This window comes from Balearica regulorum, chromosome 15 (assembly GCF_011004875.1).
Source record: "Balearica regulorum gibbericeps isolate bBalReg1 chromosome 15, bBalReg1.pri, whole genome shotgun sequence".
NCBI classification, from domain to species: Eukaryota; Metazoa; Chordata; class Aves; order Gruiformes; family Gruidae; genus Balearica; species Balearica regulorum.
The window spans coordinates 413128-438865 of record NC_046198.1 but is presented as its reverse complement, the minus strand read 5'-3'; the positions used below and the strand labels follow the sequence as shown (position 1 = coordinate 438865).

General features: G+C 45.2%; 2 protein-coding genes across 8 annotated transcripts in view; one reads left to right on the top strand and one right to left on the bottom strand.

The window, feature by feature from the left end:
- IFT140 (intraflagellar transport 140) overlaps positions 1-19764 on the bottom strand; it is a 97109-nt gene extending 77345 nt beyond the window's left edge. For 2 of the 4 annotated variants that reach the window (XM_075767228.1, XM_075767232.1), the window contains exons 1-5: positions 14347-14474; positions 9433-9608; positions 7947-8168; positions 3441-3562; positions 2637-2779 (exon numbers count right to left, since the gene is read on the bottom strand). In XM_075767228.1, coding sequence (XP_075623343.1) covers positions 2637-2779; positions 3441-3562; positions 7947-8168; positions 9433-9579 — 634 coding nt within the window. In that variant the 5' untranslated portion in view covers positions 9580-9608; positions 14347-14474. Of the gene's footprint in view, positions 1-2636; positions 2780-3440; positions 3563-7946; positions 8169-9432; positions 9609-14346; positions 14475-14953; positions 14974-19740 lie in introns of those variants that run through there. The other 2 variants (XM_075767230.1, XM_075767231.1) reach the window with 2 other exon arrangements.
- A 782-nt stretch (positions 19765-20546) lies between these two features.
- Positions 20547-25738, top strand: part of CRAMP1 (cramped chromatin regulator 1) — a 51331-nt gene continuing 46139 nt past the window's right edge. For 2 of the 4 annotated variants that reach the window (XM_075767234.1, XM_075767233.1), the window contains exons 1-2: positions 22747-22893; positions 23371-23720. In XM_075767234.1, the coding sequence (XP_075623349.1) occupies positions 22850-22893; positions 23371-23720 (394 nt within the window). In that variant the 5' untranslated portion in view covers positions 22747-22849. Of the gene's footprint in view, positions 20985-22746; positions 22941-23370; positions 23721-25738 lie in introns of those variants that run through there. The other 2 variants (XM_075767236.1, XM_075767235.1) reach the window with 2 other exon arrangements.

Here is a 25738-nt window from a genome sequence, read left to right as displayed (position 1 = left end):
GGTCTCCCTGGAGCCTTCTCTTCTCCAGGCTGAACAAGCCCAACTCTCTCAGCCTGTCTCCATAGCAGAGGTGCTCCAGCCCTCGGATCATCTCCGTGGCCTCCTCTGGACTCGCTCCAACAGCTCCATGTCCTTCTTGTGCTGGGGACCCCTGAGCTAGACGCAGTACTGCGGGAGGGGGGGTCTCACCAGAGCGGAGCAGAGGGGCAGAATCCCCTCCTTTGACCTGCTGGTCACACTGCTGGGAATGCAACCCAGGACACGGTTGGCTTTCTGGGCTGCCAGCATCCATTGCTGGGTCACATAGAGCTTCTGTCCCCCAACACCCCCACATCCTTCTCCTCAGGGCTGCTCTCCATCCATTCTCCGCCCAGTCTGCACCAATACTGGGGACAGTTCTCCAGTGTAGCATTCTCTATCACACAGATATCTTTTTACTGTAGTAACGCTTTGCAGTAACCAATCATCTCCTGAATCTCAGTTTTATGGGATCTTTTAAAAGAAACGGACAATCCCTTGATTTTATTTACCATCTGAAATTGTTTCATAAGTTAAATTAACCTTCTGTACTTGGATATTACCATACAAAGCATCAGGTATTGCACAGATAACGCTACCCACTATTTTGAAGATACTTAGGCAGTTAGGGAGAGAGTTATAGTTTTCTGAGTAACTTTAAGAAAGTTTTCACACTGTATCACACAAGAGACTAATCTCAAAACTTAACAAATCTGAGCTAATTAAGTAGAGCAAATAACTCTGCAATCCAGATGACAAAAAGCAGCAGAAAGTGTATACTGTTTAGGAAATAAAAAGGGGACCAGAAGAGGATTATTACTCATGACCTGAAATGTCTGCAGTGAAGACAAACAAGGGTGCGTTCAGCAAATATATCAGGACGACTTCCACTATTCAGGGTATGTCCTGTGGCACTCATCTCAAGTGGACGGTAATGAAGATGATTCTTTGTGCTCATGAGAAGTGTTGTAAAACAACCTCTGAAAATTGTTATCAGTTCAGGTGTTCTCTCTTCAGATAAGCATCTCATGTAACACATTACCTGAACTGCATCTGTTGCTTTACTGCAATGATCAGTGTCTTGGAAGCATCAAAAAATATCTAGACTAATAAATATGTCAAACTTGGGAGGTTTTTTTCATTTTGTTTTAGGCTTTTTGAGGCGTTTAATTGTTTATCTAGTTTTGCTTTAAAAGATGCTCTATTGTCTTTAGTCAGATCTCTTTTGAGATATTTAAAAGCATGCAGTAAAAATATTTTTTTAATTCATTTTTACTAAACAAGTTTGAGCTGAGGATCCATACTTTAGAGGAAATTTCCAGGTCACACTTAAACCCCACAAAAATATTAACTGATTCTGAAGTTATGACAGATCACTAACTAGATCAAGAACTGGGTCCAAAATATATATCCCCAAATCAGCCTAGGCAATGAGACTGCTCAAAAGAAACAGCCTGTGTCATTTGACCGAAATTTGAAAAGTTTGAACAGGAGGTCCAAAAAAGGAGGTGTGAAGGACAGCCACTTGCAGGACACAGAGTCTGTTCCTAGATGGAGCTGTGTACCACCACACCAGTGCTTTGGAAGTGAGGATGTAACAGGAATGGCTACTCAAACATTCGCTCCTTGTACGTTGAAGAAGTGCCCTGTACCCCTTTTTCATTTAAACGGTTCATATCTAGTAAAGAGGCTTGTAACTCCCAAATCAAATGAGGGTTCTGCAAAACACTCCACAAACACAAAACAACGGCACTCCTGCAATCATATGGAAGCTATACTGGTGTAAATGATGGGTCTCATTCTTGATAAATGCTGAATCAAACTGTAATTGAGCTGCAGAACTAGCATAACTTCAATGTTTTTCAGAGTAGTTAACACTTGAATAGAGAGGATTACATACTCGAATCACCTACCAGAGACATGCTCATTACGATACTTGTCACACACATTCTGGCTTCTGTCCAAAGAGTTAAAAGGTTAGAGAGATAGGAGTCATGAGAACAACTGGGGTAGGAGGAAAACGAGCTGGGAGCAAACTAGTACCCAGAACAGTAAAAGGGAGAAGGAAAAGACAAATGGCAGGGAAGAAACACATTAGGAAGAAAACTAACAAAACAGATATTCAGACCTTGTTTCCTTAGACTGAAGCCTCATTTCAAAGCATGAGAGAAACAGTAAATTAATAATTTATTTTAAAAGGTACGTCCTAGCAGCACTTGCCTATTTCTAGGAAAAAAAACCAAACTACAAAACCCAACACATGCATTATTTTGAAGCTTTGCACAAAATGCTGACAGCTTCTAATTTTATTTACACTTAGGTGTTAGAGATCACTTTCCTTACACTCACCTCTTCAGGAACCTGAATATGAGACCTATGGCGTCCTTTTGGAGAGGACTCACCCTGAAGATGCTGAGATTTTAATAATTTTATTTCTTCTTATCAAACATTCTTCAACTCCTATGAATACTCTATCCTGTTGGATATATGAATATGATGGATAGATGGATATACTCTGGATGTTGAATATATGAAAACAGGACTATGGTGCACTGAGCTATTTTGAAGCACTAAGGAGACAAATTTCCAGCGGACTGGAAAAGTGGTTTTGGTCTTACCATCTGTCAAAGTGATAAAGAAGGACAGTCCTTCCTGGAGTCCCATTCTCAGAGGTGCTCCCGTTCCAGCTTTTCTCCAGTTAAACATATCCAAGGCCTTCTCATCACCACCCACAGCTGCTTTTGCCAGCTGTACAAAGTCCCTGCAAACAGAGATACTTAATTTCCAATTCCTTACATAACAGGGTATTTTCCATCTCAAAGAAGGGACGAGTAGTTAATAAAACATATTGTAAAGCCAGAATAAAGATGTTTCATACACTGGTTGGAAAAAGGACAACCTCAAAAAGATACAAAGTAAAATTTTAATACTAGTATTCATTGTTTCACCTTTTTTTCCACAAGCATTATTGCTTTTACAGAGATGTGAAACAGAAGTGGCCCAGACAAGAACATTTATTTTTTTTTTTACTACAGTTGTTTCCTATTTCTTGCTTGGAGAGAAAGGAAATAATAATGTTTAAGAACTGACTTTTAGTTTAATTATTCTTGCCAATCACTTAATGGATAATTGAGTTTTTAGAGTGCTTTCTGCTTTTCATGATCAGCAACATTGCTAATTAGAAAAACTAAAGGAAGAAGAGTCAACAGCAACAGAGAGAAAAGTATGGACAAAAGGAAGATCTGTTGCTGCAGACAGGACACAAATAGCCAGCTACTAGAGTGGGAGAAGAACTTGGAAATAAAGGACAGTTAGGAGAATAACTTTTTTTTTTTTAAAGTTTGTCTGTGAGTAGGAATTTCTTTCCATGGATCAAGAGAAAGACCTGGTATACGAGTGCTCTGATGGAGCCCAAAACTTACTCGCCAGGAGGGGGTGGTCGAAAGACACAGTGAGACAGACATTTCCCAAACTCTTGTTTCACCAGGGCAGGACCTTGCACTCTGCCTCGCTGGTCCATTCTCCATAGAACCAAGACACCTTGCTAGAAAAAGACAATGGGTAATTCATTACACTTTGCACACAGATGAGAATCCAGATTTCAGCTACTCAGCACACATAAAAATGAACATTTTATTCACAGTGTGTGCTGGTTTTGGCTGGGATAGAGTTAATTTTCTTCACAGTAGCTAGCAGGGCTGGGGTTGGGATTTGTGCTGAGAACAGTGCTGATACCACAGGGATGTTTTTGTTCCTGCTGAGCAGTGCCTGCACAGAGCCAAGGCCTTCTCTGCTCCTCACATCCCCCACCAGCGAGTAGCTGGGGGTGCACAAGGGGTTGGGAGGGGACACAGCTGGGACAGCTGACCCCAGTGACCCAAGGGATATTCCATACCATATGATGTCATGCTCAGCATAGAAAGCTGGGGAAGAAGAATTAAGGGAGGGACATTCGGAGCGATGGTGTTTGTCTTCCCTAGTCACTGTTATGCATAACGGAGCCCGGCTTTCCTGGGGATGGCTCAACACCTGCCTGCCATGGGACGTGGGGAATGAATTCTTTGGTTTGCTTTGCTTGTGTGCACAGCTTTAGCTTTACCTGTTAAACTGTCTGTATCTCAACCCGTGAGTTTTCTCACTTTTACTCTTCTAATTCTCTCCCCCATCCCACCGGGGGGAGCGAGCGAACGGCTGCGCCAGCTGGGGTTAAACCCCAACACAGAGCAACACCATTCCTTTCATTTAGCTGACATATACAATTTCTCCCACTGAAAACTAAGCCACAAGGAATAAAAAATATTTTTAACATTACATTATTTGCTTATTTAAAATCAAGTTATCTAAAAAAGCTTGTTGGTCATATCCATTCTTAGTAAAATGACACTGCCAGAGTAATTAAGTGGAATAGCTTTGGTTTTCCTCTGCAAGTAGCATATGCAAATACTTGTTTAGGTAACTCCCTTTCTACTTTTTTTCTTGCAAGTAGTCTGACTGCTAAAAGAAAAGATACTGAGATAAAAGCTAGCAAAGCATAAGATATGCCTCCTTGAGTAAGTGCATGTAAAACTGATATAGATGAGCACAGGTATATGATTAGACACATGTGAAGTCACAGGATGCAGATAATCTAAGGAAAGAATTTCAGAATTTCTGGAGCTTTCTTCTTTCAGAGTAGACATTCAAGTACAACAAGAATTCATTTTTAGAAACAGCACTTAGTAACTAGGAGAATCATAGACGCTAAAGAGAGGCAAACTGGTTAGCTAATTAATTCAATATAGTAGTCAATATAAGATGGCCCTCAGGGCCTGGCACAGGTTCTGAAGGTAACACGCATTTGGCAGTGCCAGCTCAGAATGAGCACCAACCCCTGGTAACTGGAAAGGATGGAGAAGGCAGAGAAGCAAAAAGAAAGTTCAGCATATGTTATATATACTTATACGTTAACCATCCCAACAAACTGACTGATGCTACAGCCTCACAGCTGGAATTTTAAGATTATTATTTATTGCTGTTATTGTGTCAGTGCTTAGGGAACCAAATTGTATTTGGAGGCCCTCTTGTGTAAGCATTACATGAAAAAAAAAAGTAACAATTCGCAATATGAAGTTCAATCTCGTTTTATCTCATTAAGATAGATAATAAAATGGTATTATAATGTGCTCTATTTTTCTTTATTGTTTTCAATGGAGTATAGTCTTTCTAGAAGTGAAAGACTAGTATCAGTGGTACAGTCTAAACACTTATTCTTCAGAATCCTAACTAGAAGCCACACAAGATGTAGCTGAGGCCTTCCAAGGTAACATTTCCTTCTTTTTTTTTTTTCTTTTTTTCCTAAGAATCAAAGTTCTTTCTTCTTTCAGTATACCACCCAAAACTGTTTATTAAGGGCAATAATAAGCTCTTACAGCTTAAAGAATGTGACACAGCTGTGCATCTGTGAAACTGCTGTACTTAAGTTCCAAGAGGCCACCTGAGGTTCACACAATGTTTGCTGGTTAGCTCTGGAATCACAGGATCCTATGATCAGAAAGTTCATGTCCTGTTGGCTCCTCCTCACTTTTACCTCAGCTTTAAGTGTCACCAAATTCCAGCGATCCCAACTAAGAACACCTGCAGCATTTATAAACTGGAAGAAAAGCCTGCAGCTTTGTAAAGTTGCTGACCTTCCTTCCATCCCATTCTAGACATCCCATCGTGTATCCAGATAACCTAGTTGCAAACTCAGTTCTAAGTCTGGAACACATGAGATTGGAAATAAAAAAGCTCATTACCTTTTCTAAGTGTGACTGGTTATAGAAAGGATGCAGAACCGGTCTGCTTTCAAATGGTATTTGAAAAGGACAAAGGACATTGACCTTATCATCTATAGGATTTAAGGTATCCTGTATCTTCCCAATCGTTCTTAACAACCCAAAGCTTTAGCTTCTTGTTATAAAGTCTATTTCCTTTATAAATAGGCTTTCACTATAGAAAGGACCTAGATTCTTAAATTTTTGTGTGTGATTGAAACCTGGAAGTCATCCATGTTATTTGTTATTTAAAACACAAATTAAGAGCTTCTGATTTTTACAGCATCTTATTCCAACTTTAATTATTTTCAATTTTCTTGCAACTCAGGATTTCTGTTCTCAGCTGAGGACTCTCAGTTATGAAGTCCCAGTGAAGATCAAACAGAAATCAACTCAGGGTCCAAATATTTATCTTCTTTGTAAGGGTATTCCTCTAACATGCACAGAGTATGATCCTGGTAGCACTCACCTCATGGCAGTTACCTGAATATAAACCTTCATGAGAAACATTTTAAAAGTAAACTTAAAAGCCATTGGGAAAGATGTAGGAAATGACGCATACCTATGCTGCACATCAGACCACAGTACAATGGCACTGAGGTGCCACACCACGGATGGGTGGCAGAGACACCACCTCGGAGCTAGCCAGAGGATGCTCAGCGAGCCTGGGCTCTGCGCAAGGCTGATTAGCTCAAGGTGGCCGCTCCAGACACAGCCCCGGGCTTTGAAGGACCCACCGTTCATTGGCCAGGGACACCAGGCACACCCTGAACTGCGCTGGGACGCCAGGGAGTACCCTGAACTGCACTCAGCCCTGTGTTGCATCGTCTGCAGAGGGTAATGCAGCTACGTGCAATAACGAACTTTGCCAAGTTCAAATGTGCTGCTGTTCTATCTATTGAGGTTGGCCTTTCCAACTACTGCAACTGAAGAGCATTCATGTCAACGCAGGCATAGGCTTTATTTTGTCACGTTACGGTATGTCCTCGAAAATAATCTGCTTTGATTAATACTCTCATCAGAGGAGCAGTTAGGATGAGTCTATACAATTGTTAAATTTCCCTATAAGAAAGGCTGTATCTGTTTTAAGATGATTTCATTACTGTGATATGACAGCAAATAAATCGATTTGAAAAATGTTCGTTCATAAATGTAAGCTGTGGCTACATTAATGTATTATCTCCATATAAATAAGGCCTCAGTTACACTGTGTGTCACCTTTTGTCTGGGCAGCGTTTTCTCCTTTCTAATAAAGAAGAGGAGAAATTAATTTTTGACTGAATTTTTAATTTCTGCGTTTCTGTCAAATGCAGCAACAGAATTTTACAAACAGTGATTTAAAATTATATTTTCCTCTGACCTATATATGTAAGAATTCTCAGCAGAACTGAAATTCTTGGACAAGCTCAAGTTTGTATCAGGGAAAATATAGAAAAACTCACTTTTTTTTTTTTCTCCATTTCCTGACCCAAGAACTGGCAAAACAAGTATCTTCTACGAATGTTTAATTCTGAATACTAAATATTCTATAGTGACTTTCTCATTTCACTATATAAAAGGGCAACCAGCTCATCAAGAAATAAAGATTGCCACATTTCAAGTGTTTCCACAACATATTTTCCATGCGATAAGTTTGACTCATTTTTAGAGTATTAATAAAAACAGAACCAGAGAGACTAGCATGGGGTTTTTGTACTTAAGTGAGCATTGCTATGCACTCACTACAGATGAATATGGTGTACCTGAAATTTGTTTCTTGACATCTGGGTTTTATTCCTGAGTCTGCCACAAAATTTGTGCATGGGCAGAAGCAAATAATTCAAGTTGTCTATGCCTCAATTACCCCATCCATTAAATAGCCTTAAACCCTACTCTACTGCTCAGCACATAGTGAGATTAGATACACTTTTATTTAAAGATAAATTGATAAACCAGCAACAAGTACTGTAGAAAAAGCTGAAACACTGAGATTTGATTTTGCTCCCCAACAGTTTAAATTTGTACCTAAAGTGAGGAAATCTATCTCCTCCACAACTATCCCTTCCCCTACCAATCCATTCCGTAACCCCTTTCCATCACAGGGCTTGCAACACTGTGTTCCATGTCAAACACACGTTTGGCATTTCAACTACTCACCCTATCACCAGACACCAGGCAGGTACCATTTGTACTCCAGTTTAGGACTGTAATTTTGGCGTTGTGATTTGGCGGTACAGCGTGGTGCTCCTTGTCTTGTTTGTTAAGTATCACAACTTCTCCCGTCTCCCAACCTGCTGCAAGAATTGGTCTGGAAGGGTGCCAGGAAAGTGATGTGACCTGAAAGCTTCTCTCAACATGTGCATCGGACACATGTTCTCCCTGCAAATGGAAATAAAGTGCAAGCTCAGTACAATGGAAACTCAGTACAAGGATGCAGCTAAACCTTCAGACTCGCTTCCCAGTCAACAAGATATTGTTCTCTGGTAGAGGACCAGCTTCCTGCAGGTGATATGAAGTGGCTACAAAAACTATCTTTACAGCTATTTCACGTGCATAAAAATGGGCTACAACATGCCGTACATCCAGTTGCAAGTTGGTAACAAAAACACGGCAGTGTTAAGTGACTGCCTCACTCTGCTTTTCCAGGCTATTCTGCCCTCACAGCATACATGAGCAGCCCTCACGGCATATCAAGTTTTTACTCCTGTATGAAGGATAAGAAGGCTTCGAGCACATTTCAAGGTTAAAACCCCCAACTTTTGAAAAAGAAGCACCTCACTGAGGACACAGAATAAATTCACGCTTAAACAGCTCCTAAAGGCAGACATTCCTTTGTGCATGGTTTGCAATACCATTGCAGGCAAATCATTTAACCTCTCTATGTATTTATTTTTCCATTTGTAAAATTTGGATGACAATTTTGCATAACACTCTTTGGAAAGTATAAGGCTACTCATATTAACAGACTTAAAACTTTCCAGTATGTCTGCTGCTAGATAGCTTGTAGTACCATGTCCCTAAATAGCACACTTTTTTCCTGAAAATTATGCAAACCAAAGTCCTACGCAAGCCTCTTGTGTAAGTTTAGAGTATGCAAAGGAAATATCTGTCTACAGGCAGAAACTGTACTAGGAAACAACCTACTCAAATAGAACAAGACAAGTCTAGCAGATCAGCTCAGTCTCAAGGTGGAGAAATTTTTTTTTTTATTTACGTTTCTTAGTATGTTTTATTCACTTACAGTTTAAAAAAAAAAAAAAAGGCAGCAGCATGTGTCCATTTTACTGATAAGCCTGAAATTCTCATACTATGAAAAGTAAAAAGCAAATCAGTAACCATCACAAACAAGACTTAAAGGCTGTATAAATTAAATTGCAATGGAAAGATGAAATTAATTTATTAAGGCCTTTTATAAAATATAGATATTTATATAAAATATAAAATATATAATGTAATCAGTGGCTGATGAACCTGACATGTCCTGGATAGCACAGGACATGGATAGTAATTAAGATGCAGGGCGATTCGAGGACCACGAGGCTGCAAATCATTTGCAAGGCTGCAAATATATATGTAAAAAAAAGTGACATTTCAAACCAGCAAAACGGTATCAAGCCCAAAAGTAAAGTTGCTGATTATTCACCTGTTCCAGGTAGATATCCACACAGCCCCCAGACGCTGTGCTGATGGAAGCAACTGCCAGGAGCGGGTGCAGTGGGTGCCATGCTATGTGAGAAGGGGACGCAGCTGAATCGGGAGCTTCTGGTCGATGACTCACGTACACAGCCATAACAGCAGAAGCCGCCACAGACTGCAAAGCTGTACAAGGAGAACAAACATTTCTAACAGGTACGCTTAAGTATATGATATATATATACACACTAAATATATGTGCTATGTTATATATATAAACTACATACATAATAACAAGTACGCTTAAAAATGAGGAAAAAATACACGCTACACAGGCATGAAAAAGGTCATCTTTTTAAAAAATACAGAGGAATACTGCGCCTTGTAGTCTGTAGATTCATAGTGCGCACAGGCTAGTACCAACCTCTCACCAGTGGCTCGAGCTGGCTGATTTCGGAGGACTCGGAAATAACTCAGAATTTACCAGAAAGCTACTTAGAGTACTTCATGTCCAAAGATGTCAATTAATGTACAGACAGAGCAATTTTATGTTGTAAAGTCTCACATCTTGGCATTCAAGGTAAGTTTTAACAGTTCTCACCGCTCTGGAGCTTGTACTGTTGAAATTACGCAAGATTGGTGTAACACATACTATCTGTTATCTATGTTTGAACTGTTACCTGCTTTGAATGAAAATATTCCATAAGTGCTGATATTCCAAGGGAAAAAAACCTGAAAGCAATGCTCTTTTCAGAGTTGTGGTCAGAAATGGAGGAAGACACTAACAGTCTTTAATATCTTATATACAGAGATGCTCTTTGGGATTTGTGTTGTGTGATCGTATTGGCTTGGTTTGGAATGAAAAAAACCTGGAGAAAAACACCTCAAGAGTTATTAGCAAATAATGCTAAAACCTGGTGAAAACAAAACAAAACAAAAAAACAACTGTGAAAGGTTGAAAAAGACTCCTTTGCCATTTCAGGGAAGAGACTTTTTGTTCTGTGCAGCTAAACCACGAGTTAAGAACCTGTGGGCACACGGATGCACAGCAGTTAGATTTGCCTAAGTCACCAATCGGACACCGATGCAGGATGTAAAATGGACATAAAAAGACTCTTGCTTTAAAGTCTCTTTACTTCAAGCATTCTGTCAGGGTTTAAAAGAAATATTTTGCTTGAATATAAGAATTTGAATATAAGAAGGTTGCCTTCAAAAAAAAAAAAGAAAGAAAAAAAGAAAAAAAAAGAGAAAAGAGAGCAATGAAATCAGATTCAGCACCTTTGATTTGACAGGTTAGAAAGGTGGGTAACATTTTTAAATACGTTGGTAGTTCTGTATCTTGCATCTGATATTACAACATGAATCAGAACAACATGAACTACCAGACACCGGAATGGAAACAAGTGTAGTTAGCCTAATAACAAGCAATTTGATATTTCAAAAAGATTGATTCACCTTTATCTTCACACTCCTTCAAAATCCTCTGTATTCCCGTAGCGGCATGTAGGTCGAGTTTAGTTGCCACAAAAAAAATCCCAAACACACAAAAAACCAAACAAACAAACTCCACCCAACAAACCATTCAAATAAAAATTGCAGTGTTTTTCATTGTTATTTCATGTTTTTAATAGTTTTCTTAAATCTCCAGTTCTGCTCCAAAATAGTGTACCCATTCTTATTTCATTATTATTTCATCTGTTTCATTTTACTCTAACGGGGGAAGAATTTAGTCCATACTTGAATATAAGCTTTATATGGGCTCAAAATTTGAACTAATAAAGAAATTCACTTCAGATTAAAATAAAAATTTGAGATGCCTAAATGAAAAAAAACACCCACATTTGATATGAAATCATGGTTTTATCACACAAAACCACACAGCTTTAATGCCCTTTCCAAAGTCACCTTTTTCTGCTGTTAAGTGTTCCTTGCATCTGCAGTCATAAATATTACGTATTATTATTATTCAGTTATTTCAGTCCCCTTCAGAGAAGGAAGAAAATAAGTTTGTCAAGCTTACAAACTGCCTCTCTTGATCAACTCACTAATGGTTAACCATCCCTTTTGGCATTAATAGACAGCAAGAACAATTTTTGAGTCAATATTGTATATATTTAAAAAGACAGATTAGCCCTTACTAAAAGAAGATTCAGTGATATTGTCAAGTAAATTATGGACAATCCCTAATATAAAATACTTTGCACCATCTCAATAACTATACAAAATTGTGCAGGAGACTGTTATACACAAATAAGTAAATTTTTAATATAACTGGCTTACTCAGTGGTGTAAAAATCACTAAACCAACATTCATTTGCTTACTGTAATCTTGGGAATTCATTATTCACATGTTACTGTTGCTTCAAGATCATGTATTTACACTCTGTAGCTTTGAAAGATGCTTCTTCAAAGAAAAATATAAAAAGAAAAGAGTAGCACTACCTCTACAAATGATTCTGGCACTGCATGTTCTATTTTTTCAACATCTAAAAGACAAGAATTTCTGAAAAAGTTGATCACTTTGAGTATTAGAATAGAATACGACCAAGTCCAGATATCTGATCTCAGTAATCAGATTTAGATAGACCTGATGGACACTTTTGAAACCACCGACAAGCGCTTCATAAAACCCCTCAGAGTTCATAGAATCCCAGACTGGTTTGGGTTGGAAGGGACCTCACAGCCCATCCAGTCCCACCCCCTGCCATGGGCAGGGACACCCTCCACTAGCCCAGGTTGCCCAAAGCCCCATCCAACCTGGCCTTGAACACTGCCAGGGAGCCAGGGGCAGCCACAGCTTCTCGGAGCAACCTGTGCCAGGGCCTCAGCACCCTCACAGGGAAGGATTTCTGCCTCACATCTCATCTCCATCTCCCCTCCTCCAGCTTCAGGCCATTCCCCTTGGAATTCCCTGCCCTTGTCACCAGTCCCTCTCCAGCTTTCCTGGAGCCCCTGCAGGGACTGGAAGGGGCTCTAAGGTCTCCCTGCAGCCTTCTCTTCTCCAGGCTGAACAAGCCCAACTCTCTCAGCCTGTCTCCATAGCAGAGGTGCTCCAGCCCTTGGATCATCTCCGTGGCCTCCTCTGGCCTCGCTCCAACAGCTCCATGTCCTTCTTGTGCTGGGGACCCCCGAGCTGGATGCAGCACTGCAGGGGGGTCTCACCAGAGCGGAGCAGAGGGGCAGAATCCCCTCCTTTGACCTGCTGGTCACACTGCTGGGGATGCAGCCCAGGACACGGTTGGCTTTCTGGGCTGCCAGTGCACACTGCCAGGTCATGTTGAGCTTCTCGTCCCCCAACACTCCCAAGTCCTTCTCCTCAGGGCTGCCCTCCATCCATTCTCCACCCAGCCTGTAGTTGTGTTTGGGATTGCCCCGACCCATGTGCAGGACCTTGCGCTTGGCCTTGTTGAACTTCATGAGTTTCACACAAGCAAACGTTAGACATCACATTAATGTCTACCGACAGAGGAATGTTGAGAGGTTCAAGGTCATTCTCTGCCCCTGTTCTTAATTGGCCAGACACAAGCCAGGTCTAGTCCAGACATCATACACCCATACTAACGTGGCCCTGTGCTTGGGAGATCAGGTCCTTTGGGGAAATCCAGCCTTATTTCAGGGTTTATCAGCTCACAGGTCATACACACCAATACAGGGACCAGTGCAGATTGATAACTGCCCATCACTCGGAGCACAGGCAAAGGATTGTGTTGGTCTGCATCCACCAACACTGACATGCATAAGATTTCACACGGAGTCAGTAAATTTTATGAGTAGTGGAAGATTATCCTTTGATATGGGTGATTTCCCTCCAGACAAACCTCTCAATTCATTACTTACAAGTTGACGGAGTATTAAAATAAATTACAAACCAAATAGCTTCTATTTGTTTGGTTTGAATTTTCTGGGATTTAGGTCAATAACCTCAAGATTCCTATTGTTACAAATTGCAGCAGTGATCCAGACTACACACACGTTTCAAAAGACAATCATCTACGTTCAGGAAAGAAAATATTTTAAATTATGCTATTTTTGTCTTCGGTGACAATTCTTAAAAAGCTACTTTTATGCTCTGTACAAAAATGTTGCCAGTACATTTAGCATCTAAGGGAGGCTGATTACAACTTGGTTTGCTATTCTTGTGGAACTGCTAGCGGCCACAAGCTTACCAGAAAACCCATCACCAAACGTATTCCTAAAATGAGTTTTCTGTAGGCACTGCCGTGATGTTTCCCTGGCAAGACTTGACAGTTACCTGTGCAAAACCATAGGGTTTTTTCTTACACTCCCTATCTATCAGAAACACTAGCTTCTAAAATTTTAAAATGTTTAAAAGAGCTAGCCACAGAAAAAAATGAGAATACCAAATTGAGTTATGCTACCAAAAGATAGCCAATGACTAAATACTATTTCCTCTAACAAGTAGACCAGAAAGAGTAAATAGTAAAAATCTGATTAAATCCTGAACCCACACAGAGGGAGACAGACTGAGGAGCCGAGCCCAGGGCCGAGCCCAGGGCCGAGCCCAGGCTGCTTCTCGAGGAATTCCGCCCGTGGGGCAGCGCCTCGCGCGGGCCGAAATCTGCGCGGGTCACCTCGGCCGAGCTGCGATCGTCAGTCGCCAGCACAAACCAACAACGGGCTCCGTGAATCCGCCACAGCCCGCAAGGAGCGACTGCTCCCGGCCGCCTAACACCCGGGTCCCGCCCGCCACGTTCGCGCTGCGTGGGCGCGCCGGCAGACCCGGCCGCTCCCACCGCCCACCCGAGCTCGGGGCGCCCGCAGGCAGCGGCCCGGCCGCCCCGGAGCCTCAGGCTGACCGCGACCGACCCCGCTCCCGCAGGCCGGGCCCAGACCGACTGGGAAGAAGCCGGCCGAGCCGCTGCGGGCTCCCGGCGCCTTCGCTCGGGCCAGCGCCCGCTCTCACCTGCCGGCAGCCCCGGAGCGCGGTCCCGGCGGCGGCCGCGGCGCTGAAGGCCGCACTCGCTCCCAGATGCTTTGCGTTACCCCTGACAACGAGGAGAGTCCCCCGGCGCGGAAACTCCCGACCTGGAGCCGAAGAGACACGGAAATAACCGAAGTCGTCCGCTTGGCGCACCGGAGAGAGACGGAAAGTGCCGGCCGCAGCGGGAGCCGGGCGCGCTCGGCCGTGCTGCCCCGCGGTCCCCCGCCGGCGGGTCGGGGTCGGCACCGAGCGTCCCCCCGGGAGCGGGGCGGCGCGGCCTGCTCTCCTCCCGCAGCGAGCAGCAACGGCTCAGGGCTGGCTCTCCTTCGCCCCCCGAACGGCGCCTGGGAGCGGTGGTCGGAGGGGCTGGAACCGCCGCTGCCCTGCGCGGGGCCGGGGGACCGGCCGGGCGCCATTCCCTCAGCCATCACCCCAAGGGCGGGCTGCCCTTTCCCCGGGGCGGGAAGGGCTCAGCGCCCCGTCCCACCACCCTGCCTCTGTGCAGGGGAACCCGCCACCACCTCCGGGCACAGAACCACCTTGGCCACCCACCCTCGGGGCTCCGGTCTTCAGGACTTTGTGAATTAACCCGTGAGGAACTTTTTCTAACGCAGACGATGGACTGTGCAGCTCCCCGGCTTCCTGGGAACCAAGATTCCATCGCCAACTCTCCGTGTCCCCGCACACGTATCAAGCACCCACTGCAACAGAGCCCGATCCACCTGAGGATTAGTGAAATATAAACGCATATTGTAATCTTATGTGATTATGCAGCTCAGAGCTCATTAGCATGCTCAGCGCTTTTGTGGGAAAAGTGATTTGGTAACTTTTTAAGATAGTGGCTGAGTTTTTCTAGTGACATCTAAGTGAAGATAGCCCCACAAAGCCTTCCTGCCGCTGCCCGCCCACACCACCCGTCCATGCAGCAGGGACGGCCCAGCTCCATCTCCAGCCCCATCAGTGCTGGGCCCACATTCAGCCACAACAGCCAGGTTTACCCAACATGTTCAAAAGAGACAATTCAAGACCCAATCCTCGTGCCGTTGTCAACTCCACAATCATTTGTAATTCCCCTCAAGTCACAACACTTCCACGCAAACAGATGATGAAAAGAAGCCACATGTCCAGTACAGCTGTGACCAACAGTTTCTGCACGCATGAACTTATGTTCATAGAATCATGGAATGGTTTGGGTCGGAAGGGACCTCAAAGATCATCTGGTTCCAACCCCCCTGCCATGGGCAGGGACACCCTCCACTAGCCCAGGTTGCCCAAAGCTGCATCATGTTGACTCTGCCATGTGTAACATATTGTGTAATTTATCTGGTGTTTCATATTGTTTCCCTTTTCCAAGTACACAGCAATTACTGGGACCCTTCTGACAAAAAAAAAAAAAAAGTCAGTTTTGTTACCACGTAGGAAAAAGTACCAGGTGGGAGGCAGACTGCATTAAAATGTGCTGTGTCTCTTCCAGAACGTAAAGATAGGCTTCAGGTTGGGAGGCACAACACTGGCTTCAGACCTTCTCAGTAGAAGCTCAGCAACCCCCTCTAGAAGAAATTGTTTTCTGAGCAGCAGAACTTACAAAGTCCTATAGCTTTTTATCTCATTGACGTGGTTGACACTCATGTTTGAATTATCTTCTCCCTTACAAGGCATCAGCTCTAATAAAGTCATTTATGGCATCTCTGCTTGGTGGGTTCTTGGAGATGCGATAACACCATTAGCTCACTCAGGTGCCACTCCCAAAGTAGAGGTAGTAATTCATTTCTTGGCTCTGCCCCGCTATTTTCACTGTTTGTGCCCATCGTATTTCTGAGATCATCAGATTTGAAGTTCAGTATTTGAGCAGATGCCTTCTTTTCTCAGACAGCCAGGCTAATGAGGAAACTATTGCAACTAGTACAATCACGTCAGAAATACATGGCTGGCCAGCAGGAGCCTCAAGCAATTGTCTAGTCTATCATCCCTTTCTGGGCTGGAATAAAAATCATGTAAAAAACCCCACTGACTGTCTCTGCTCAGGTGACCATTTTTACAGCTTTCATACTTGCCTGGTTTGGTGTTACACAATATTTTACCCAACAACTAAATTACACATCCCTACCTGTGCAGGGGGAAATTCTAGCAGGAAATTAAGTTCCCTGCCCTCCAATATTTGACAGAGGAGCCCTGCTGTAAAGGATTTATAACCTAAATAGACAAATGAACGGAGCATCCTAGGATCCTAAGGTCCTCCCTCCTGAGTACCACACTCATAAAAGATGCCTAACAGCTCTGAGTCCCTAAAGTCCCGGGACTGGCAAAGAACAGGCTCCAGCAGGGTCATTGCACACAGTGCATTTCATCCCTTCCTCTAAGGGCTTGACCTCAGACGCTGAAAGAAATAATAAAGTTGCATGATTAGGTGCTTCCTATTTAGTAAGCCATAAAGGATTAATAATGGAAGTCTGACCTTCAGTTTAAATCCTCTTACCTGAATGGGAAAAGAACTGTTTTAGTAACACAAAGATCAGCCATTATCACTTGCCGGATTAAACAACTTAAGAGCCTTTTAAGAACAAATGAGTTATGAATGAAATGTAGTAGCTTCTAAGTAACCTAAAAGGAAAATACAGGACAACATCCACTATATCGGTGGCTTCTACATCTAAGATCTTTGGAAAAGTAGTTTCATGTTATAGTGTAATGATCATACACATTAGATGTAAAATTAAAAACACCTCAACATAAACCAGAAGTATTAACTTTGTCCTTCTGCTGGACAGTTCTGCATTGCTTGCTCTATTTCTATTAAGCATGCAATTTGTTATTCATAGCTTAAAATACACAGGATGTGCAACAAATCCAAGTTAATGTTCTTGCCTAGCCTAGAAAACCACGACAACGAACACTGAAAGATTATTTGCATTTTGTATCTGTGCAGGTCTGCCAAAGCATGATCGTGGACCTTCCCTACTATTAAAAAAGAACGAATTAAAGTTCAAGTGTCTTTTGACATCTCAACCTACCCCCTGCCTCTCAGCTCTTGTCCAACTCCTTTTTATTCAGTCTTTCTTTCACAAACATTTACACACATGAGCAATTTCACACCTTAACAGTCCACTTGAGGCAATGGGGCTATTCGAGCATATGACGTTATTTACATACAGAGAGAATGGAAACCTTCAACTCTGAGCTCCTTGGGGAGCCAAACATACCTTCATGTCTCTTTGCAAAGCACCATGGAAATACATGGCACGGTAGATGCAGAATGCAGCATTTCCTGTCAGTATGGTTAAATTTGGTTGTGGTCAAACAAGTGGCAAAAACAAGCTGTATGAACTTGTGCTACATTATAACAGAACTGCAAAATACTCTCCCTACCAAAAAAACCCCCTAATTAAGATGTAGATTCAAATGCAAAGCTCTACAGTGGAGACAAGACCACTAAGCAATTTGGCTCTGTTTTGTTTACAAATTGCATTTATAGCAATACAGTTGGTTACTCACAGCTATGCTTTACACATATTTACAGGAGATGATGCAGAGTCCAAGGCATGTTCGAGTTTAGCTCACCATCGTAAGATAATTACTTGCCACACACTCCACGGGAGCCCAATCTTCCAGAATTTAGATGCCATCATGAAGTTTAAGGTGTTAAGATTTCTAAGCTACAGCTTATGAAGATTTTCCTCAGAAGAGGACTAAGGCATCCTTTTCCTGCTATGATATTCACAAAGTTTCAAAAAGAGAAAAGAGGATGATCTAATGCTCTTTCCACAGAGAATTTATTAAAGGAAAAAAACCCAAACCAACCTCACACAGTACCACTTGTAAGATATATTTTTTTAAATCATTCTTACTAGCAGTTAACATGAAGTCAGCACATAAAAGTATCAGAGAGCAGTCACCTGGAAAACAGGCCAAAACATTAGGTTCGCAAATGAAATTCAACCCCCTTTAATTTAGTACATCACTGAACAAAGCTTCTTAATCCTGGAAACAACTTATTAAAAAAAAAAAAATCCCACTTAAGGGTACCTACATGATTGATTGCTAATTCCGCAAGAAGACTAGAAGTTGTGAAGACACTAGGCCTTCCCAGGAGGTTTCACATTTATGTCATGTATGTTATTTGTAACCTTTACTAACAATAAAGAACTTACTGAAATCCTTCATTAGTAAGATGCATGTTGTCAAGCCACCTCCTGGGACCACAAGCACCTCAGCAGCTCCCTGGGCAGAGGACCCCACTCAGGCCAGAGCCCCCCAGAAGCGTGGCCGCCACCACAGGCAGCCTGGCAGGCAGGTCCCTGCTGCTCAGCCACAGAGCCACGGACTGGTGGGGGCTGGCAGGGACCTCTGGAGATCATCTAGTCCAACCCCCTGCCAGAGCAGGTTGCACAGGATGGTGCCCAGGCAGGTTTGGAATCTCTCCAGAGAAGGAGACTCCACAACCTCTCTGGGCAGCCTGTCCCAGCGCTCGGTCACCCGCAGAGGGAAGAAGTTTTTCCTCATATTCAGATGGAAGTTCCTCTGTTCCAGTTTGTGCCTGTTGCCCCTTGTCCTGTCACTGGGCACCACTGAGAAGAGTCTGGCCCCTTCCTCTAGAGAGCCACCCTTTAGATACTGATAAGTGTTGATCAGATCCCCTCTCAGTCTTCTCTTCCCCAGACTAACCAGCCCCAGCTCTCTCAGCCTTTCCTCATACCAGAGATGCTCCAATCCCCTCATCATCCTCGCAGCCCTCTGCTGGACTCTCCCCAGTAGTTCCCATCTGTCTTGAACTGGGGAGCCCAGAACTGGACACAGAACTCCAGATGTGGCCTCACCACACTCTCTGGGATTGTCTTTCCCCAACGAACTGCTAAAACCAACATGAAAATAGCAAGAAGTGGTAGGTTCTTCAGAGGACACCAAGGAGCCCCCAGGCCAGCGCTGGGAAGACATGGTACTGAACCTGAAGTGTTGAAAAATTCTTTGACCAAACAACTATCAGCTTTGAACTTAAGAGGGCCTATGAGTAATTAATGTGTACAGAGAAGATATCCTACCCTTGAGAACAGAAACATCCTGGCAGGATTGCCCAAACAGCGTTGATCAGGAAGAACAGCTTGGCCGGACAACAGAGTTGGGCAACATCCAAGGAGAAGAAACAAAGGAGTGGGGGGGCTAACTCCCCAAACGACCACCCGAGACCCCCACGCATGCAGAGTGTAGTTTTGCAACGCCAGCATTATGTAAATGTAGTAGATACTTCTTGGAAAATGTATGAATATTCCTGTCTTTAAGGTACATAAAGAATGAAGGTTTGTTTGAGGGTATGCACGATAGGCGGGGCTATCCCCCGTGCATCCGGCGCCGTAATAAAGAATGCCTGCTCTTTAATACTACATTAGTGTTAAGGAGTATCTTTTCCAGTTTTTCAGTAAGAGAAGCACCTCCCCAGCGGACGCCTAAGCGCCATCCCCGCCGCTTCCGAGATGCGGCCCAGGAAAGCACAGGGAGCTCTAGGGGACAGCGGCCCCAGGGCCCCCTCACGCTCTGCCAGGCTTCAAGGGTGCAGGAGCAGCGGGCGAGGCAGGCGGCGAGGCAGGCGGCGAGGCAGGCGGCGAGGCAGGCGGCGAGGCAGGCGGCGAGGCAGGCGGCGAGGCAGGCGGCGAGGCAGGCGGCGAGGCAGGCGGCGAGGCAGGCGGCGAGGCAGGCGGCGAGGCAGGCGGCGAGGCAGGCGGCGAGGCAGGCGGCGAGGCAGGCGGCGAGGCAGGCGGCGAGGCAGGCGGCGAGGCAGGCGGCGAGGCCCCCCACAAACCAACAAACAACCCCCCAGCCTCACACCCCGGAGCCCCGCAATAAGTACATCGCCGTATGCAAATCACCGGCATTCTGACCAATGGAATCCTGGAGCACGTCCAAGGGCTCCGGCTATAGGGTCCTCGAGTGGTTTTTCTCTTAGCCAATCAGCAGCCAGTCCCCGCGGTTCGCCTGGCCATCTGACGGACACCGGTTGCCGCCTCTTCCTTTGCGTTAAGCTTTCGTCACCCGCCCCGCGCCGCGCTTTGTTTGGCTTGCGTTGGGGCTGCGGCCCCGCCTCCCGCCTCTCTCCCGCTTGCCGCGAGCCAATGGGACGCCTTGTTTGGCATCCCGGGGAGGGGAGTGCCGGCGCGCTCAGCTGGGCCCGCGCGCTGCGTCCTGCCCCGCCCCCTCGGCCCGGCGCAGGGTGACGAGGAAGCGGAACCGCCGCGGCCGGGACCCCATCGCGGCCCGCTCTGCGGCCGAACGCGGCGCCGGGGGCGACGGCGGAGCGCGGCCGAGCCCGGGGCGCCAGGGAGCCGCGGCTCCGGCCGGGGGCGTTGAGGCCCAACGGGGAGCCGCCGGTGCCGGCACCGCGGCCGCGGGTTTCGGAGGAGCCCGGGGAAGAGAGGTCGCCTCCGCGGCCGGGAGCGGGGCTGCCGCTGCCAGCAAAGCTGGGAGGGCCGCTGGGGTCCGCGGCGGTCGTAGGGCGCGCCGGCCTCCGCCCGAGCTGGCGGGTCGGGGGCGCAGCCTGGGGGTGCCTGGGGCTGCGGGTGCCGGAAGAACCGAGGCAGCCGCCGGCGGGAGAGCTGGAGCGCGGAGGCTGCGCGGCGGCATTGATGCGGCAGGTGAGGCTCGGGGCGGGGGAGGGAGCCTCCCGCGGGGCCGAGGGGGCTGCTGGCGGGGAGAAGCGGAGCCTTGGGCCCCCGCGGGGGGAGCGTGTCCCTGGGGGGGGGCCGGCCCGGCCCAGCTCTGCTGTCCGAGCTGTCGATCAGCGGGGTGCGGCGGGTCTGCGGGTAAAGGATCCCCTCTGAGGGGAGCCGGGCTTTTGTAGGAGGCACGGTGAAGGGACGGCGACTAAGTAAGGTCTAGAAGACCAAAGCAGCGAGGCTGAGAAGACTTTCCTTTTGGAAGAGAAAAGAAAAGCGGGTGCAATGCAAAAGCAAAAGGAGAAGGCAGCAGAAATGGATAAACTGGGTGCAGGGCGCTGCCAGAGGGTTTAGGCAGGACCCTGTAAGGAGCCGGCTGTTGGGATGTGCTGGCCTCTGCACCCTACTCGTGTAAGTAACTGTGCCCAAGATGTGTCTCTTTGGTATCCCCCTACTAGTTGTTGGGGGACACCACTGGATGCAACGTTTGATTTGCAGTAATTAAACTTGACATCAAGGAGATTTAAGCCTTACTTAAGTGAAGTTTTGGAGCACAGGCTGTCAGAGTTGGAAGAGTTCTGTCCTCAAAATAACTGAAAACACTGCGAGTTCTGTTGTGTGGAGAACAAGTTTGTGTTCGTAATTAGGGACCTGTTAGGTGAATAGTTAACCAAGTTTTGAGTTTAGATCCATGGTTCAAATCAGTTTGTTGAGTGTTTGCAAAGACTGGAACATTGCCCAACGTAATTCTGAATTGGTAGATTCAGTGGTTTAGCTGAAAATCATTAGAGGGAAAAGTATCGTTCTAATATATTAGGAATACAACCCCTAAACTGTAAGCACACAGACTTGTATGCCATATAACGCTGATACATCTTGTCTATTTTAAACCACGTTACTCTGGTGTCAGCTGGATCTGCAGTAATTCCATTCTTTATTTGTGATATTCAGAATTTCCTTCTGTTGTTGGTTTTTATCTTTTCCCTTAATTAAAGTTGGACTGTGGCTCCTGCCCTGGTGATAAGGCAGCTGCATTGCAACTGCTACTTCTTTCTAGTTTGCTGTAAGTAGTTTCTTGGGAGTCGACTTCTTTTTGATATGGTGTCAGTCATATTTTTGCACTCTTCAAGGAAAAAAAAAAAAGTTGTTGGGTTTTAGCAGATAATATGATTTAATGCCTTAAGCTTTTGCATGTATATCTGGTGTTTTGGTCCAAGTATTTAAAAAAAAAACCTTTAGAAGTGAGAGGATTTATGAAGTTAAAGTGAGCAGTCATCCTGGCGGCCGGTCCAAATGTCAGATTTGGAATTAAAGTTGTTTAGCGATGCCTCCAAGGAAGTCCAGGAGCAGTCCTCTAGCAAAAGACGTTTTAAAACTTTTTTGCTTGGCCAAGAGGTCGCAGCATCACCGTGAGTTGCACGGGTCCCCAGCGAGGTGAGGGGGGAAAGCCGCTGCAGATGCCTGCAGAGTTTGTTGCCCTCCAAATTAAAAAAAAAAATAATAATAATAAAGGGGGTCACGTTAATTCGAAGGCAGAAAGATGCTGGAAGCTGCTGACAGAGCCGGCCAGAAGTCGCTGGCCGTGGGGAGCCAGGCCGTCTCCTGGCGCGGGTCGGTCGGCAAAGGCCGGCGGTGACAGGCGCCCGGCCCGCAGCGCGATGCTCTTCGCAGGGGAGGCAGCCGGGCGTGGGGCTGCCCCGCGGGGAGCGGCGGAGAGGTGCCGGGGCTTTGGCGGGGTGGGGGCGGAGGGGGAGCTGGAAATCTCGGTAGCCTCGGCCAGTCCCAGCCCCAGAGACACACACACGCACAGAGGAGGAGAAGCCGCCGCTGCCGCATCTAGGAATATGAATCCCCCCCCCGCGGCAGGTCGGATCACCTCGGCTCCATGGTGAGGAGAAAGAAGAGCCCCCCTGGGCCCGAGGAGCCGCGGAATGGGTAGGATGGGGGGCGAGCAGCCGGCCCGGCCGCGCTGCCCTGCTCCGCTCCGCCGGGCTCGGCGGCTGCCTTTCCTCTCAGCGGCTGTCGAGCGCTTCCACACGCCCGAGTTTGGCTGGGCGATTTCTCCGCCAAAGGCGCCCCGAACCCCTTCGGGAGGGTGCCGGAGGGCTGCCAGGGGAGCCCGGCTGTTTTTTGGGCCGGTTTGGGGGGGGTTCCGGCGGGGCTTTTCCCCTCCCGCCCTCGGCACAGGTTGTTGGGTCGGGACAGCAAACGAAAGGGGATTTAGTAACAAACAACGGCGGCCATGTTGAGAGGAATTTCTGCAGCTAAACTTCTCCCCTCTCAGCCCAGGGATTTCTCTCCCTCTCTGGGGGGCTCCCTGGCCTAACTTTGTGCCCCCCTCTTTTCTCTCTCTCTTCCCCAACAGGATGACAGTGAAACTGGGAGAGAGCAGCGGGGAGGAAGGGGTGAAAAAGCTGGGCAAGAGAGCAGGAGGAGATGAGGAGTCCCTGGAAGAAGAAGGGGCAGGAGGAGGAGGAGAGGCAGCTCCAGGCAGCAGCAGCACAAAGAAGGAAGAGAAGATTATTAACAACAACACTAACAGCAGCCCCCCACCGAACCCCAGCTTATCGCAGGCCCCGGCCTCCCTCCAGCCCTCCCACAGCCAGGACCAGCATCATTTTCTCAGGTCCAGCGTCAGACCTCAGAGCAAGAGGCTGAAGAAGGATTCCCAGGCATCCTCTTCAGTTGGCAGCAGCACTGCTGCAAAAGGCAAAGGTACTGTGTTGGGCACCCTTAAAACACGCGGGGCAAGGGGGTGGCCGTGGGTGGTAGTCACCTGTGGGTTTGGGGGTTGTCATTCTCCTCCTGTAGATGCCATCTTTTGTTTGGTTTTGGGGAAGGTGTTTTGGGGCTTGTTTCTCGCAATAGCTGAAATCTTCTTTGTGTCCCAAGGCTTCAGCTTCTTGGCTGCCCGCTATCCTCTTTGCACTTGCAGAAATGGGAGGTTTGGATGTGTATGTGGAGGAGGAAAAAATCTCCATTATTGAAGCAAACCTTTAAGTTTTGCATTTCATCTCTCTTGAGTTTTAGGAAATCCCTGTATTTTGGTTAGGAAATTAGACTCTAGCTAGCTGTGTAATCAGGTAGCTGCACTCTGAATTCTGTTCTTGGATAATAACAAAATATTCACTAGGTGCTAGTTAAAAAAGGGAAGAAAGACCCAACCCACAAGACACTGGTGATTTCTCCCAATTATTTCTGTGACTGTTTTACCCAAAGAACTATTCTGGAAACAGCTATGAAATGCATATATTGACATATCTATTTCTAAGGTTTTATGAGTCCTGTATTACTGTTTCAGAACAGTTTGGGCATTTCCATGTAATTTGAGTTTTTGTTAAGACTGTTTTGGATATGTCTGAACATATGTACATACATACATACACATGTTCTTTCACTTTAGCATTGTAGATAAGAATTTGATTTTTTTCAAGGCTGTTTCTTACTGGAGTAGCTACAAGACAGCAGGGATATTTTAATATCTTGGTGCTATTGTGTGTGCTCAGCAGCTACTGGATGACACCTGGCACTGTAGTTGAGCTGTACTTGAGACTAATTTTTGATAACTTGTGCAAAAGTACTCAAGTGTTATTTTCTGTTAATTTTTGAGGAAGAACAACACTCGGAGAGTTCTTCAGCATTTGAAATAACAAAGTTTACTCTTGTTTACTAAAGTGAAATAAAACTCCATGTAGCATAAATGTGTCTTGGAGCTTACCTCACTCTTTGGTCCATTGCAGTGGTATGCACATGCTGGATATTAGGTAAAGGTTATCAATTTTGGTGGTTTTGTGTTACAGTAATGAAGCAGTGCAAACTGTGATATTTTAGTTATTGCCAAATCAGGAAAAAAGTCTTGAACTCAGTTGCTTGACAGTTTATATAATTGACTGAAGTATTTTTTTAATACCTTAGTAAGTCCTCTTTAATTTCTTAAACTTTTTGTTTCAAGTGGGGAAACTCCTGTGTGTGATGTTGGAGGACAGAACAGAAAGGCCTACATAATTTTTCTCCCAGTTGCGTTATAAACCAAATAAACAGATGGAATACCCAGGAGTGTTTAGCTGCAGATAATTATTTCAAAGCTTGTAAGTAGTATTAAATGCGAGGAGATGTTTCTTTGGCATACACGTTGTCCATGATTGACAAGCCAAATATATGAGTTTGAAATTACTCCATTGTTTTCAGAGTGTATACACATATGAACAACATAAATGTATCTTTGTGCATGTGTGTATTCATGTTTGTATATTAGTACATAAACAATAATTTCCAATTATAGAGCAGCAGAATGATTTTTAACTAGGTGTATTGACACAGTTGAAAAGCGAACTGTGTTTATTTTGCAATTCAGATTCCAAAATAGCCCTAATAAAACTATTTACAGAACGGGCAATATTATTTCAGTAACCGGTCATAGATAGTGCTTGTAATCACTGTACCTATGTTGTCAGGTTTGGGGAAACTTCTTAAATCATTGGGGGTGACAGTCTGTGGTAAAATTACGGTTATGCTTTCACTTTTTGAATTGTAAGACCAGCCATAGCTCTGCCTGGCTAGTTTTGATGTGAAAGCATTGAAGTTGATTTCTCTGATATGGTTGAGATTATGACGCTCAGATCTTGGAGAACAGAGCCACGGAGTGGGATCCTTTCTAATTTGAGTTCTTTACATTCAGGGATGCATACTGAGAGGTTTTCCAGGCTTGTCTGAATTCTCCCTAATGGAATGTC